General features: G+C 47.7%; 4 protein-coding genes across 5 annotated transcripts; 2 read left to right on the top strand and 2 right to left on the bottom strand.

Moving 5' to 3' along the window:
* The first annotated feature begins 216 nt into the window (after nt 1-216).
* On the top strand, nt 217-13,782 carry LOC131287209 (probable maleylacetoacetate isomerase 2). Of its 2 annotated transcripts, XM_058316241.1 has the most exons (4): nt 217-390; nt 730-907; nt 13,256-13,374; nt 13,444-13,782. In XM_058316241.1, the coding sequence occupies exons 1-4, from the start codon at nt 367-369 to the stop codon at nt 13,780-13,782; spliced, it is 660 nt and encodes a 219-aa protein (XP_058172224.1). In that variant the 5' UTR covers nt 217-366. The 2 variants fall into 2 exon arrangements, with proteins under 2 accessions (XP_058172224.1, XP_058172223.1); XM_058316240.1 differs by lacking the exon at nt 217-390 and having other exon boundaries at nt 697-907.
* LOC131287207 (uncharacterized) lies at nt 8,457-9,339 on the top strand. Its single transcript, XM_058316237.1, has 2 exons — nt 8,457-8,507; nt 8,647-9,339. Exons 1-2 carry the CDS (start codon nt 8,457-8,459, stop codon nt 9,337-9,339), a joined length of 744 nt encoding a protein of 247 aa, XP_058172220.1.
* Nucleotides 10,588-11,378, bottom strand: LOC131287208 (uncharacterized). The gene is made up of 2 exons (XM_058316239.1): nt 11,337-11,378; nt 10,588-11,259 (listed from the first exon to the last, which is right to left on the bottom strand). Exons 1-2 carry the CDS (start codon nt 11,376-11,378, stop codon nt 10,588-10,590), a joined length of 714 nt encoding a protein of 237 aa, XP_058172222.1.
* Nucleotides 11,898-12,742, bottom strand: LOC131287206 (uncharacterized). The gene is made up of 2 exons (XM_058316236.1): nt 12,689-12,742; nt 11,898-12,611 (listed from the first exon to the last, which is right to left on the bottom strand). The coding sequence occupies exons 1-2, from the start codon at nt 12,740-12,742 to the stop codon at nt 11,898-11,900; spliced, it is 768 nt and encodes a 255-aa protein (XP_058172219.1).
* Nucleotides 13,783-17,345: the final 3,563 nt, after the last annotated feature.

Here is a 17,345-nt window from a genome sequence, read left to right as displayed (position 1 = left end):
GGAACATTGTGGATGTATTCGTACTGCAATTAATTTCCAAAAAACATTTAGTTTTGACAGCTGAAACGTAAACAAAAACGCAAAGCGATGCCGGTTCTCGCGTCTCTTACCAGAAAGTAGTGAGTTTTAGTGAAATCCATCGTATTACTAACCCTCCACCGCCTTGTTTCCTTACCGCTATTATTTAAGTGCCTCCTTTCCCGCCCGTTAGTGATATTTTTGTTTTTATTTTCGAATCGGCTTCGCTCGTTTTGTGGTTGCTCTTGCAGCATACTAGGTGCGGCTTCGGCGACCGTACAACGTTTCCATTTGCTGCAGCCACCTCCTTACGGCCTCAAGATTAATTACTCCAAGTTCCACGGCTCGATGTCGCTGTCCGCGATGTCGAAGGTATGTTTTTTCAATCCATTTGCGAACGCTACATGTTTTGGTTTCATTCAGATGGCGGACAGATGTTCTACGTGTTTCAAGCGCCTAAAGTGTATGCACACAGCAAAGCACCCCTCCCCGGCCGAGGAATTTGTTTTCGTTTCGCATTTATTTGGATGTTGATGTTGTCCGAGAATTCTAATCGCCAGTAAACCAGTTCTAGACAAAACCGGAAAAATTCCCCACGTAGCGACAGATAAGTCGCCCGTCGCCAACGACCATTCGTTCTGTAGCTCTTGCTCGGTGCACAAGTGACTTTCGAAAACCATGGCTAATCAAGATATTCTTCCCGAATCGCAGCCCATCCTGTACTCGTACTGGCGCAGTTCCTGCTCGTGGCGTGTGCGAATTGCGCTCAACCTGAAGGAAATTCCGTACGATATCAAGCCGATTAGTTTGATTAAATCCGGCGGCGAGCAGCACTGCAATGAATACCGCGAGGTTAACCCCATGGAACAGGTTCCGGCGCTTCAAATTGGTAAGTTTTTATTCACATTTCGGTTTCAAAGCACTCTTCCAGCGTTTCTTTTACGAATTCGATCGTATAGTTGAAGAAAAATATGGCTTGGTTGAGACATAAATGCAGTTCCTCCACTGCGCTGGTATGGTACGTTGCCTTCCGCTCCACTATGCTGTGCAGCTCGTTCTCGATGATGAGCCACGCTTCCTGCACATGAGTCCACTGGTGCTGCAACAGCTCAAGCTGCTCGGCACGTTCCGCTGCGGCGTAAACTACGGCCAGCGCTGTACCGATGCTCTCCTTGGCCAAAAGATTCGCCGCACTAAGTGCGTCAAAATATTCCTGCCGAAGGATCTCGGCGAGCGTACGATGAAGATAATAGTTACACCGCGAAATGTCCTCACCAAGCAAATGCGCATATGTTAGTTGTGCCACGCGTGCCTCTTCCAAACAGGTTTCCTCTCTAGGTGTCAGGTTGCCGTTGAACGATTCGATAAAATCGAGCGATTCCACTGTTCGCGTGCGTCCGAGCGCACTGACTGTGGCCACTGCACGTAACGCGTTCGCACTTACGCCCGAAAACGTGTTCCGTTGAGCTTCACTGATTTGAACAGTTCGAAAGGTGATGTTGCGTCCGAGGGACGCAAACATCCCTTGGTACTCCAACAGGAAGCCATTGGCACCGATCGAACAAAGGGAATAAAGCAAAACTCGAACGAGCAACGCTTTGCTTCCACTCGCGAGAAACATTTCGAGTTTTTGAAATGGTGCATCTCCAAAAATTACGATGTTGGTCAAATAATAACCCGTATCGGGTGACGCCGTTGTAGTGATAAGAGAATACACTGATTGTTCAAAAGCGATAAGCTCGCTAATCGGACCACAATGCACATGTCAATCGTATAAAATGCTTGACTTTGATAACCCCTAGCAAGGAGGGGTCAAATTCCGGCAAGAATTGCAAATTGAATACAACGTCAACAAACGCTCCTTACGTATAGTGAAACACAATATTTAGTACAAATGCGTGTATTGCATTATATTTTATTTGTTAATTCATCATAATCAACTGTGCGCCACAGTTTGTGTCAATTTCTTCCAGCACGAAATCAACATCCAGCTGTTGTACGCTAAGACCCTCCTCGAGGCATGACTCCAGCCGGTCAATTGTACCGTTCATAAAGATTTCATGGCGATCCAGCTCGTCCTGTAACGTCATTTGATACGTCTGCCACGTGTTCCGATACGACTGTAGCTCGTCCGTAAGCTTGCGCTCGATTCCGGCTGCGTCGAAAATGTCACTCTGCGAAACGGTGCGCACGGTCTGATATGTAGCGCTGTTCATGATCCGCTGCGCCGAGGAAGCTTGCGGTCGGAAGCGAACAAACGTGTCGTAATCTAAATCGGCGTACGCACTCCTTGCACACTCCCGGAGACTTGTGCCCCAAAGCCACTGGTATAGTTCAAGAGCATCATCCAAATATTCTGAACACGATTCATCCAGATTGTCTAGCTCGGATTGAAGCGTATTAGTGAGGTTTCGAGAAACGGTCCTCATTGCAACTGTCGTTACTGCCATCTGCGCTAAAATTTGTTCATTCAACGCTCCATTTAACTGGCTGTTTGTGGTCGACCTGGCTGCAACTTCCCGTATTGCGGTGGAGCTTATTTCGGATAGATCCTGTTGGTACTCTAGCAAATAACCTTTTACCGAACTTCCACACACCAGCAGAAGGGCAACGAGGACCAGCGTAAACTTTGTCATCATGATATAATTCGACACCTTCGCTACGCAACGTTTCAATCAGTGGACAAACGAATACTGACCTCTATCATCTAGCAGGAAGAATGGATTTTCCCAAACCTCTTTATCTAAAATCATTCGAATCCGATCCGGTGTTTCCCCTTCCGAAATACTTGCTTAATGATTTTATTGCCCGATCGAACCCGATAGTGCGGTCGGTTCCGTTTACGACCGCTCACACGAAGTAGCAGTTATCGTCGAGATAACTCTTGATGTACTCGGCATCGCTATCCTGCCAGTAGTACGCAAAGTCGCGACAATCCTCGAAATCGTTGATCGTGACGTACGCGTCATCACCGTGCTTGGCCAGTTCCTCCTCCAGCAGCGTACCATACGATTGGCGCAGGTTCGTGAAGTACTCCAGCTCATCGGCCAGCTCGGCTCGGACCTCCTCCTCTTCCAGAATGTTGTTACGTCCCACCGTAATTACCGTCTGGCTGATGGACCGGAAGTTTTCCCGCGTGTACGACCGTTCCACCGGCAGGAAGCGATTCAGTGCGTCAAACCGTAGATCGGCGAACGCGTAGTACGCACAGTCCTGAATGTCAAACTCCTGGAACATACGGTACAGCTCGAACAGGAACAGCGTGTACTCGCGGCACTCATCGTCCACGTCATCGCGGTTCAGGATGTACTGTTCCGTTTCGCGGCTAACCTGGCGCATACGCGGAACCATGATGCCAAACTCCAGCAACAGCTCCCGGTTGAACTCGCGAATCAACAGCCCATTGCGTTCACGCAACTGCTGCAGCTCGAACTCTACATCGCGTGCCAGGGCCGAGAAGTTGCCCTGGTATTCGGTAAGAAAGTTGCCAACGGTGCTGTCCACACAGTAGCAACACAGCAGCAACGCCACCGCTAAGTTGACCAATTGGCGCATGGTTAATTAGAGTTATTCACTTTCGATACGATTCCTCACGCTGTTAAACGTACACTGAGGACTGTTTGGGAGTGCGTTGCAATAGTGATGCACGGAATAAGCTGATTGACCATCGAATTCGTACCAAGATAAGGCGGAGGCCGGCAGTAGCCGTATCGTCGCCTATTATCTGCCGGTAGCGAAGGTTATAAACTTCCGATCGTTTAAGCTATCGGGGAGGAAATTATCTTAACGCACCGGGAAAGCGGCTCACCATACGGAGCTTCAATCCTTCTTGTGCGTCAAAGGAAACAATAATTCGTATTATTCCAGTCGAAACGGAACACTGACCTTGTGTTGTTTGTATCTGGGCCAAAGTGCTGGTTCTTCCGCTGTATACACAATTATGTGTAACCGTTATCGGTAATCCGATATCACAGCTCGAAGGATCATTTGGTTTAGAATTATTTATTCTACTTGTGTTGAAGACCACTACGTTTCTTTTTTATTCAATTACTAAACACTCTTCTCGTATACGTTGAAAAGTGAAAATTCATGTAAGCTTTGCTTTATTTCATTCTTCCGTCTGTGTCTATTGCGTCATATTTTCACCGATACAAGATCCGATATTATACAATTTATAGACCTCCTATTATCCTTATATTGGTGCTTAAATTTATTTGGCTGATCATTCCGGGTTCCTAGCCTCTGGCTTCATTCTTGTAATTTCCCATACCACAGGAGTTATCGACGTAACTCAACACGTACTCCATATCGAGCCGATGCAACGTTACAGTTGTGTTCAAACAATCAGCGAGCGATTCCTTCAATGGATGATTCGGTGGATCGAACCGCTCCAGCTCTCTGTTAAGCACTACCTGTAGCGCATTGCTAAAGTTGTTGAATTCGAAATACTCCTGCTCCAGGCGCGCCTCGATGTCATCCATCTCGGTCACCTTGTTGTACTGCTCCAATATCAACGCTACCCTGTGGGTCAACTCCGTCGTCTCCCGGTGGGCAATGTTTGCGTAGCTAAAGAACCGTTGCGTGGTCCAGTATTTCAGCTCCTTGGTGGCATATGCGGCGCAACCCTGCAGCTCCGTCTGGCCTATCGTACGGAACACACCGTACAGCTGTAGCACTATTTGTCGACACGGCTCACCAATGGTATTGGCCTGCTGGATTGTGGCCACAGTGGCGTTATCGACCGTACGTAGCTCCGTCGTGGAGTTCGCAAGCATTTTCACCAGTTCCATGTTGAATGTAAGCGTTTCGTTTGAGTTGATCTTTCGCTTCAGTGCCATCTGATTTTCAGCGTTTACCGAGTATCCACTGAACCATTGCTGGTACTGGTTGATGACGAACTCACCGGATGCCGGTGTAAGACCGGGAAGGTGACTCCATCCGAGCAAGACACTGACGAACAATACCTTCCAGGACATACTACTGTGATGCGAAATGTTTTTCCGTTTGTTATTCTTGCGGGTAGGCGATGGCGTCGCTGACCACCTGTCGGTTCGCACTGATGCGCGGTACGAAAACGTAGCCGAAAAGATGAACCACTTCGAATTACGATAGGATCGAGATAAGGGTAGCTAATCGCTCGAACAGAGCTCATAAAGGCGACGTCAAAGAAATGTTTCCTTATCATTGAGGAAGCTTACCAGAATCGTCTAGACATGGCATTTGAAACATTTCATGAGGTCATAATTTCGTGATATACAGTTTGTGATCAAACCATGCTACTTTATTGCTTCACATTAACAATACAGCTCCAAGTAATCCAGAACAAACTCAACGTCGACGTAATACCACTCCAATGTACTGTCGAGACATTCGTACAGGTCTGCCCTCAGTGGGTGTTGCTCATCATCGAACCGTTCCAGCTCGTACTCCAGAATGGTCTGGTAGCTGTTATAGACCCAGCTAAAGTTTTCGTAGTACTGTGCCAGCAGCGATTCGATGGTGTAAATCTGCTCCAATGAGTTGTAGCTCCCGAGCACGCGCACCACACGGTGCGTCAGTTGCGTCAGCTGACCGTATACGTAGTCCGCGTACCGGAAGAATCGATCCGTCGTCCACGGAATCATGTCCTGCGCCGTGTACCAAGCGCACTGTTTCATGTCCACCACCGCGTACCAGGAGAAGTAGTCGTGCAGATTGAGTACGATATCCCTACAAGCACCGTCCTCCATGTCCGCCGTCTCGATCGTGTGAAGCGTTTCATTGAACGTCGTCCTCAGTAGCGCCGTTGCGTTCCCAAGCATCCGCAGTAGATCCGCATTGAGCTGACGAGTGATGGCCGAATTGATCGCCCTTCTCACTTGCATCCGCTGCTCGCCATCACTTGAAGTGTTCCCGAACAGGTCCTGATAGCTCACAATGGATGGGACAGCTGAAGTTACCTGGATTATCAGCCCAAATGCTAATACCAGATAGCACAATGTGATCACCGTTCGGCCTTTAAGCGACATTTTGTATCCTCTTACTACAACGGTTGCTATCACAATGGTGGAACAACACGTCCGTTCGGTTGTATTACCACGAACAAAGTGATAAGCAGACGTTAATCAGCTCAATTCTCTGGTAGATTGTGAGATTACACCTTAAACGGGTCTTAAGGTCGGAAACACTTTCCATACTTATCAGTTACGCAAGCTATGAAACAATTCTATAGGTTATGAATCATGACATGATGATCAGCAGTAAGAAGCTCATTTATATCATTTTGCATGTAATAAAAACAACTTCAAAGTTGTTTAACACAAGGAGTTTGATTTTCTTGCATGATTATATTCTTTATTGCCTTATTATGATCGCGCAACAATCAACAACCATCTTATGTACTAGAAGAGCTCACAGTTGTTATCAACATAGCTCGACACGTATTCCATGTCACTCTCGTACCAGTAGACGGCCCGGTCCAAGCACTCGTACAAATTCTGGCGCACCGGATGGTCCTCGCCTTCGAAACGTTCCAGCTCGCCGTTCAGGATAATCTGGTAGCTGTTCTGGATGAACCCAAAGTCTTCGTAGTACAGCTGCAGCTGGTCGTCGATGCGATCCATCTCGAAAATCTTATTGTACGTGCCGAGTACCTCCAGCACGCGGTGCGTGAAACCGCTCAGCTCCCGATGGACGTAGTCGGTGTAGCGGAAGAAACGATCTTGCGTCCAAAAGATGAGCTGATCGGCGGAAGCCGCAGCGCACTGCTGCACGTCCGACTCGCTGAACCAGGTGTAGATGTACCGCAGGTCCTCGATCAGCTCCCGGCAGTCACTGTCGAGGTTGTCGGCACTCTGAATTCTCTCCAGCGTGTCGTTCTTTATCTGACGCAGTGCCACCGTGGCCGTTGACATTAGGCGCAGCAGCTCGACATTAAACTGATTCGATACTTGCGAGTTGCTATTGCGCACTCCCTGCATCAAGCTTTCTCCCACTCGGGAATAGTTGCCAAACTGTTGCTGAAAGGACACGAAGGCGGGCACCGACTCCACGAGACTCACCGCGGACAGCAGGCCCACCAGGCTAACCGCCAAGCAAAGCACCGTCGTTCGATACATCCTTTTTCCCGTTGCAACGTTACACTTCCTTCCGTGGCGAGCTATCGGTGACTTGTACGATACGTTGATTCGACGCTAAACGGATGAACGTTGTAAAGAGGAGTGCTCACCTAATCCACCTTTTTAATTGCGATAAGCTAGAGATAATTCGAAACCGGCCACCGAACGATCTACCCCATCAAGGGCAATATATCAGAGCACCGGCTTGGAGATATAGAGTTTAGATTATCAAAGCGCAAAGCGTTTAAACTCTCGCTCAATGTACGGGGCAATAGGCAACCGGTGTAGCTATGGTCAGTTATAAACAACAGTAACACATAAGCGATTTCAGCTTTTGGGTGATAATAAACGTTCACCGTGGGTTGCTAATGGCGACATCTATGTGAAAATCGACAGAGGAACTCTCGTAAACGAAGCTTTTCAGGACTTTGTTGCACGCAAGGAAAAATTGTGAAATAGTATCCAACAGGATTGTACATTTAACGTGATAAATATACTGATGCAAAGCCTCGTTTCAACGATAGCTACATTCAATTCATGCTAGTTGTCCAACGCCTTCTGTGTCTCAAGCAAAAACTCAAATTACTATGGAAATGATGTTTGCTTTTCGACGTGCCTTAGTAATCTGAGTCTACAATTGCTGGTTTGGGGTTCGGAACATTTTTGAGGTTTAACGTTGACTGCTGCGTACTTTCAGCAAAAGTTTGAGAACTATTCCTGGACGGAAACAATCATGATGCAGGATTCGACGCTAGGAACGAAACAGTTTTATGTGAGTCTAAATATTTGTCCATCCAATAAATGTAATTTCATTTATGAAGGACCCTTGAAATTATTAGATTTGATGTAGATTTCCAAAAAAAGGGTATAATTACTGCATTGTTTGTAATTACATTCGAAGTCCTCGACATTGACAGTTATCCATCGCCATTTCGCGTACAGGATATCCCGTTGTTTCTTATTCATTTCCGACCACGTGCACAGGATATAATCGAACTGCGATACGAGGGTCGTACGGTCGTTATCGCACCGGGTAGCTTCTGGGACACCTGGTCGGCAATAATACTTTGTGTTGAGTCAAGTTTCCGCAATCCCCGGGCACCTGTGGGTACGGGTTTTAAGTTATCGCCCAAAACGGTTAGCAGTTAACCGTGGACCTGGTTGCAGCAATCTAATCGGATATGTGTTCCGTTCGATTAAAGTGGCTTGTCCAGCTGCTGAATCGCATCCGCCGAAAGCTGATATAAACCAGCGGAACCGGGTGCCCTCGGTGCATTTAGTTTAATTTAGTGGAGGCGTACAGTGTTGTCCAATCGCCGTCGATCCAACGATACATACATAATGGCCTGGAATCGTGCGTTGTTCGTGCTTATCGGCGCATTCGCTGTGCTGGTAAGTGTTGCGACTTTCAAGGAAACGCAGGTGTTTCGCGTCGGCTCGAGATAATCCCCCTGGCTGATGCGGAAGGAATCGATTCGGGAGGGTGAATGCGATTAGATACACGTCATGTAACACGCTCGATCAATTGCAGGCCAGTGGAGCCCCGTCGAAGACGGCCGTCAAGCCACGCAACGCGGAACTTCGGGAAGCCCTCGAGGAGTACCGTGTGCGTTTCGATGAGCTGCACCGCGAGAAGGATCAGTTCCTGCAATTTGCCCGCACCGGCCTGTGGGCTTCGGTGCGCACGATGAACGAGCAAGTCCTGGAGGATCTGGGTGAGGCCCGCAATAACGCCGAGTACGGATTCGACGATGTCCGGCTAGAGATTAGTCTGCTGATCGTCGAGGGTAACCACCAGGAGCAGTGTCTGCTCGATCTGGTGTACGAGATCGTCGACGAGAAAGTTCGTCTCGGCGATGAGATTAGCGCCTGCGCAGCCGGTACCACCGAGAGCAAGGATTCCCTGCCCGAGTCATTCTACGAGTTCCTGAACCTGCTCCAGCGTCTGTCCAACTCGATCGCCGAGCTGACGCTGTACTCGTTCATTAGCCAGAACGCGGTCGCCGATCCCGAGCGGCACCTGGAGTTCCTGGAGGAAACGTTCGTCGAAACGGAGCGTACCTGGAACGATGAAGCACGCCCGCTGATGCAGTTCGAGCTGGACGCCATGGAGTACAACCGCCCGCTGATCGTCGCCGACAATGCCGACTGCCTGCAGGTCGTCGCCGAAGCTCAGCAGAGCTTTGAGGACTACATTCGCGAGAAGATCCCATCGTGTCTGTAACCACGAAGCGTTTAGTTAAACTGCTAATGATATAAATACACCTACTGCTAGATTACATACGTGTAGTATTTATTTCTTCGATAAATCGTTTCAAACTTGCGAGTACCAAATTGTTGCTATAACCTACGCAAAATGCAAGTGAGAACACGAGGATTTGGATTTTCGAAGTGATTAAAATTGATATTTAGTTTGACAGATAAGTAGCCGGGTCAAGGTGGTCAAGGTGCACCAAGCCAGAGGCCTTGGTTTGTCGATTCTCGAGTGTGGTACCTCCCGCTATTACCGGCCTGTCCACCGATCTTTAATATATCTTACCCCCATCCAAATTCTGACGAAGATCGCTGTCTACATTCAATAGTTAGTTCACTAAACATATCTCCTGAGCAAAATGTCTTACATACACTTGCAGATTGACAAAAAATTCCCATCTAAAGAACCCAAGAAGTTTTAGACCCGCATAGGACTGGAACATTTTGTGTCATTTTGACACTGACAGCTACTCTGACGTGTAGCCTTTTCAACAATCTTGCTGTCTGGTTATAACCTCCAAAGTGACCTTAAGATTAAGGATAGGAGAAGCATTTCAAGAAAAAGAGATAAGAAGGAAAGTATTCATATTAATAGTACGTTAGAGATAATGCAATTGATAGTCATGTTAATACCTATTATGCAACCGGTATAACTTTTATCGTTCCTTTTTCGCCAATTATTTGGAAAGTCACGAGAATCGAAATGTTTCGATTACCAAAATGACCTGAGCGACTTTAAATGCGAGCGAAAGGACGTGACGGCCACAATATTCCACCTGATGAAGTAGATGTCACACTTCATCGAATACCTTTGCCACCGATAAGGATGTTTTTGTGCTCTTCTTCTCCGTCGTCGTCGTCGCCGTTCAATCGACGATCCTTATCGTAGGTTCCATTTTAATCAAGTCATTCGGGGGGTAGGAGTTATTTCGCTGGACGAAAAGAGACCGCCGGATATAGCTTTTCGGCTTATCTAAATTCCATAACCAATTGGGGCCGTAATCTATTAGCTAACGCCATTATAACGTGATTATTACAATTAATTATCGTTGGTTTTCGCGCAGGCCAGTTATCAAATGTTTTCGACCTCCGCCCATCCGTTGTGGCTATTGTGACGCAACGCGCTCGTTTCGGTTTAATGTGATTACGGGTGTTTATTGAGTCGTGGAAAATGCTATGCACCTGGAAATGCATGCCGTGTGTGTAGGTGTGATGGCTCCTAGCAGCCGTTGATCTGAATTCGTACGTTCTGCATGGCCGTGTTCAGCCGAGCGATGGCAGCGTCCAGGCAGGCACGGTTTTCGGCCACCAGAATGGGACGGTTTATCTCCATGTTATCCAGGTCTTCCTGCGCCTCCGGGCGGGCCACCTCATCCCAGAAGGCCACCTGGTTGGCGTAGTTGCGCTCCAGCCAGTCAATGTGATCCTCCGGATCGTTGAACGAATCGTGAATGGCGAACGTGTAGAGCGTGTACTCCGCTGCGGCCGTCGAAATGCGCTGCAGCGTGTTGGTAAGCGTACGGAACTCATCGCCGAGACCTTCCTTGATGGCGATCTTGTCGGCGGCGCACGAGCTCATGTCATCACCCGCCCGGCTACCCTCGGCAATGACCGTCTCGACCAGGTTCAGCAGGCACTGCTCGTTGGCGTTCGGTAGCAGGATGGCGTCGGCGATGTCCGCGCGCGCATCGGTCAGAATGTCATCGATTTCGTTCCGCGCATCGGCCAAGTTCGCCAACGTTGCCTCGTTCAATCCCTTCAGCTCGGCACGGATAAACACCCTCGCCAGGCGAATGAACGCATCCTTGTCAGCGTGCAGCTCGTCGAAGCGCACTCGGTACTCCTCGGTGATCTCGGCCAGTTCCCGCATCGATATCTGCGCCGTGACACTCTGCCGAGGGAACGAACATATTCAGAAATACATTAACACCATTGGAAGATCCTCAAACGAAGCGAAGGATCACTCACCACGGCAGCCAGAAGAACGCAAAAGACAACCACGGACTTCATCTCGTTTCAGTAGCAACAGCAACAGTGGACGAACAATCACTATATCAGGAAGGCCCCCAATGGGTCGCTCTTATATAATTTTGATTTTTCGAGTGGGATTAACGACCACTTCCCTGCGTGGGGCTTGGGTCGTACGTAAACATCGTTCGGTAATCTAAATGTGTTTTTCTAAGGAACCGATAGGGAAGTGGAGAAGCAGATTATCGCTTTCTTGCCAGGTACATTCGGTGCTGCTATCGAACGATTAGATTGGCTAGCAAAATAAACACTTAACAAAAAAAGTAAAGCATACACTCGCACACACACACACACCCAAAAGTAATGCGAAACAATTATTTCACCTGCCAAAGAACCCGTTTATTGGAAGCAATATTTTGATAATCATGCGCGCATACCCCGAAAGAGGAAGGTTAGCGCGAAGCCTTGCGAATGTTATCTCTATTGCGGGTCGGAACTTTACGACACCGGAACCCAAGACCACCCCCCCACGAATTCGTGTACAGAGCATCCCGACGGGGTTTACGAGCATTGCAGCGCTTCCTCGAGCAAGAGACCCATGTTGAAGACAAAGTTACGCCCTATAGTGTCCGACATGGCCCAGATATCCCGGCGAACGTTGTTCACCACCTCCTGGAAGTTTGCCAGCTCCTGCTCGATACCGGCAATCACGCGCTCCACCTTGTTCTCTTCAGCCTCGTACTGGTACGCCAGCTCGGCCAGCACAATGTCCAGGTCGGTGACGATGTTCGAGCGGCTCAGCTTCTCCACGACAGCACTCTGCAGGTCGGTCGAGCTGTTCTGGAACGCTTGCACCTGCGGGTAGAAGAACACTCGGGAGGCGGTCGCCATGTCGGCGTACGCCAGCTCGGCCGCGAGGCTTATGTCGGCGGCAGCTTGCGTCGCCTGTCGGAGTGCCTCGTCGTTCTGCGCCACGATGCACGGGTTCTGCGTGTCCCCAATCTCGAGCGCATGCTGCAGGATTAGATCCTTGACACGCAGCTTCTCCGTCTGGATGTCCGTGATGACGATGCCGAAGCGCGAGATGAACTGGGCGTTCAGGTTCTTAATGGCGAGCGATTGGTTCATGCGCAGCACGCGCAGCTTGTAGTCGACGTCGTAGTGCAACCGGTTGAAGAGACTGTCGAACTCGAGCAGCAGGTTTCCGTCGGCCCGCGGGCCGAGTACCTGCTTCACGGCTTCCGGCACTTCGGCTACCTTCGTCGACAGGACGAGCTGCAAAGGAGAAAAATCCCCAAGCCTCGTTAGTCTCGAACAGAAAGGTGACGTACCGTTCACTCCACACAACGTACCTGTTGGCAGGCAAAGGCCGCCAAAACGGTTACGAGTGCAATTTTATGCAACATTTTCGCGCGTTTGAGGACTACTTTCCACTTCACTTCGTTCTCTTCGAGCACCAGATGCAAACTGACGCGAAGTCCTCCCGGGCGCTCGATTCTATAGTTTACCCTCCGCGGGAACCGGCAGGTCATTTTCGATCCATCCAAACCTCGGCAGGAAGGAAGACACGGATCGTCCATCCAATAAAAGGTTTATCATCCCTAGTGGTCAATTTCGGTCCTATAATCTTGCCGTCCGGCTTTATGACACCCACTAGCTCGCGGGACACTTCAATGGACACCGTGCCGCTCTCGGAACCGGCGAGTAGTTGCGTGCCATCTTATCGTAGATCATCCATACCGCATCGATAGACCTCCTATTCCTTTGGTTTTCGTTGTGTGATAACGGGAAGGTTTTAGCTTCACGAAAGGTCAAAGGAAGAGTTTGAAATATGTTCAGAAATGACCCTTTTTAATGAGCCGATAAGGCGTGACGAAGTATCGAAGCATTGCAGCCTAATCTCTTTCTTCTCTTTGTAGATGGACACACGCTTGTTGAGTCGCTGTCGATCATGTATTATCTGGAGGAAACACGCCCCCAGCGTCCTCTGATGCCGCAGGATGTCTTGAAACGTGCCAAAGTGCGTGAAATCTGTGAGGTAAGATATCCAACACCTGCACTAACAAGCGAAATAGTTGAAACGTAAATAATTTGTACTATGTTTTAGGTAATTGCATCGGGCGTTCAACCGCTGCAAAACTTAATCGTGCTGATTCACGTCGGCGAGGAAAAGAAGAAGGAATGGGCCCAGCACTGGATCACGCGTGGCTTCCGGGCGGTCGAGAAACTGCTCTCGACTTCGGCTGGAAAGTTTTGCGTTGGCGATGAGATATCGCTAGCCGACTGCTGCCTGGTGCCGCAGGTATTTAACGCCCGCCGGTTCCACGTCGATCTGCGTCCGTATCCGATCATCTTGCGCATCGACCGCGAACTCGAGGGCCATCCGGCGTTCCGGGCGGCGCACCCATCCAACCAGCCGGACTGCCCACCGGAGGCAGCCAAGTAAGGCAGATGACGATGACGATGAACCGATCGCACATTCCCTGCACAAACCGAGATGACGAGTGTATACGCGCTGCACTACGGACGGACTGTCGAACGTAAAATGAGACGTAAAAAATCGATCGCACACACAACCCACCTCTCGATGAGAACACCTCAACTAGCAACTACTCTCAACTACAACACCGCGGACAAGATCTTCCAACAATCTCATCAAGGGATTCTTTTTCTCGTCCTATTTGCCATCAATTGGAACTACAATTCTAGTCGTATATTGCATCATGTTAATGGTGATGATGTTCACAAGTCATTTTAGTGCGTCGGAAACGAGATATTACAAATACTATTTACAACCAGAGTGGAAACAAAAGGAAAGGACATAAATTGTAAAACGGAAAAACACGCATTTTAAAATAATCAGCAAAACAGTAGGAGTGAAGCTGCCATATGGAATGAAGATACACAAAATATCTACACATAGGTCGAGGACGTAATGATTTATATTGTGTGATTCAGCTATTACAAAAGCCCCATGTGAGGATCAACTCACTTGTGAAGTGAGTATGGTCGGAAGACGTTTTATTTACTTTTCGTTGCTTAAAAGGAAACACCTTCCTGGCAGGACAAAAGTATTTATTGCAACTTCTCCTTGACTATCAGACCGTAACCCGCGGCGTACAGGCACAATCAGCAACTATACATCTTCTCAAACAATCGTTTTGCGTCAGGCTAGATGACGACCCCCGATGGTGGTTTGCATCTCTAAACATTACATTACTTTAAAAGGTGGTTTGTGCAACATTTGCTTACATTACTCTACGCTATCGAAACGAACCTAACTAGTGTTTAAGTCAAAACGTGTCGCTACTTTCAAAAAGGTAATAATTATATCTGCATGTTTTCGCGCTTCTGCTTCGTCTATAATCCATGCTAATTATTTAGTACACTTAGTGTCGCTTGACTTTTTGGAACAGCCATTCCCTTCGTTCCCAGCTATCATTTTTAATTCGTGTATTTGTGTCGTGAATGAAAAAAAAAATTACAAGTTCGCTGGAAAACTATCCAAGACGTGTGGACGACGAACGAGTGAATTCTATTGCGTGTGTTTTTCGCGAACCAGAACAATAAATATTTTGTGAGCAGCTACATTGGAAAGTTTATGCTATTTCATCACTGAATGAACATCACATCGTTTTAGAGATGCAGTCGATTCTTATTTTGCTGTACCAAATGTTTGGTAAATAAATTTTTACGGTTTTTTTTCAAATATTTTTTTCAGCCAGAAAGTATGCAACTGTATGTACTTCATTACGTTACGGTTACGTTACGATTTGTAACGTCCGCTTAATTTGAAAAGAATAGAAATAACTGAAAAATTTTACGATACAATTATAACAATTGACATCATTTGACCTTGTTAGAAACTTTCAAGGGCTATGGATCATTTTTATCAATGTAAAACATTCCAAATATGGCAGTAGTAAAGGCCTTTCCAAACCGAGACGTAGAAGTTTCGATAACCCGGGGTAGTCCGCATGATGGCATTTGCTACCGATAATGAAAACATTGGAAAAAGGTGTTTGTCCCTAAGAAAAAGTATCGTTATTAAACACAATTACTGAAAGCCTGTGTCAGGTAGTCGCACAAGTGCCATATCAATATCATCTCCTGATCGGATCTTTGTATTTAGACTCCCGTACCGGTCGCGGCTGCTACTATCAACCGTGTACTTTGCCTATCTCAACTATCACATTGCTTCCATTACCAACGTATCCTACACATTCGTACTACCGTATAACATATGAGCCTTAAATGTGTCCAAAGTTGCAACATAAACTTGCGCGAGTGGCAATGCTTTGTGGACGCACAAAAACCCACGCTGAAGGTCAACCACCGTTGATTGAGGCATTTGTTCCCGGTAAACGCCTATCGTCGCTTGGGGATTACATCATGCTTGGTTGCGATGGTACACACAACCAATGCCGGTATCATACGGAGTGCCCAATGGCCGCGCGTCCGTTGTGTGAGATTTCTGGAGAAACATTCAATTGATGTGTCCAATCAAACAGATTCGTATAGACTGGCGAATGGCTGGTGCGTTCGGGAGATATGATGAGAAGGTTTATGGTTTATTATCTGTGGCATGTGCCATTCATACCAGTCGCTTCGAGTGCCGTAGGTTTTTTATTGTAGCATTAGACATTGAAATTGATCATGTCGGAAGCTTCCAACTACGATCATGTCCTCCAAAACAGTCATCAGAAAATTGAAACCCATTCGATTGCAGTTCCACCTTTCACAGTCGAACGAAGATCACTCAATCCCAGTACTCGCCGCTTGCAAGATGTGTGCAGCCTCACGTACAGTTTTAGCGAGGTGTATGAGTGTGCACAACGAGCACTCGTTAGCCCAACTAACTCGTTGCCAAGGCCAGCCCAGTTAATCATATTCATCGTCATCAGCATCATCATCGTGGTCGTCGTTGATGCGATCAATTTGTTCCACGATCACCGCATCAAACCGGAGATGCAACTGCATCCGACCCTTCCAGATGCACTCCACTTCGAATGTGCAACACTCACACAAACCGAACCGACGATGCTGTCCGGTATTCAAATGCACACCCGCATCAACCCGGCTGCTGGAACGATGATAAGGGTATGGGGGATGGAATTTTACAAACAAAACTCCCTTTCCATTCGCGCTGGTAGCGGACGAGGTGCGCGATCGTGGGTCAAAACAGTTAATTTAAAAAATGCAAATGCATCCCGACCGTCGCATCTGACGACACAACGACACGCAATCCGGGACCTACCGGGTTTAAAAAGGGTGTCCCCAACCCAACGTAAGGTGGGTGATTTTCTTTTCCAGCCTGTTCGACCCGGATGACCCCAAACGATCGTTACGCCAATATATTCCTCCCCTTTCGGTGGAGGGAATGTCGGGTTCCGCTACCGGTTTTCCCCGTCTCAATGCGTTTGACCTTGACATTGTCGGATGATTTTCCCTTCATTTCTGTTTTCCACTTTTCAAGACGATTTCGACGCCGTTCGTGGCGAAAACCTCGCCCTTAGCCTTCAAAACGAAACAAAAAGGCTGGAAAGCCACCACACCACAACCGGTGATGATGAAAGCGGGTTGCGTGATGCAAGAGGGTGGTTTTTGCCTTTGCCTTGCGTGCATCGGCCAGTGCATCTTCCGGCACTTGGCAAATGGCGTGTGTGCGGTAATTATTGCGCAACTCCATAACCTAGAGAGCAAACACACAAACACAAATTTACCCTTTTGGCCGGATATAAAATGAAACGATTTTTTTGTAGTTGTTGGCGTCTCTTATTCTATGATTTCTGATTCTGATCTCGGAGCTCTTCCACTTCGAGCAACAATTCCCTATTGTTTGCTGATCATCGGATCGTAAGTGAGTTGAATACATACACAAGCATACCCGTTATGTAGAGCCACAACCGCCAAATAGCTTAGCTAAACGCAGTTCAATTCAAAAGTTTAATGTTAACAGAAAGAAACGTAATACAAAATTAGAAACAAACGAGTCATAGAGCTTTTTTT

Source organism: Anopheles ziemanni, chromosome 3 (genome assembly GCF_943734765.1).
Source record: "Anopheles ziemanni chromosome 3, idAnoZiCoDA_A2_x.2, whole genome shotgun sequence".
Lineage (NCBI taxonomy): Eukaryota > Metazoa > Arthropoda > Insecta > Diptera > Culicidae > Anopheles > Anopheles ziemanni.
This window is presented reverse-complemented; position numbering and strand designations above follow the sequence as displayed.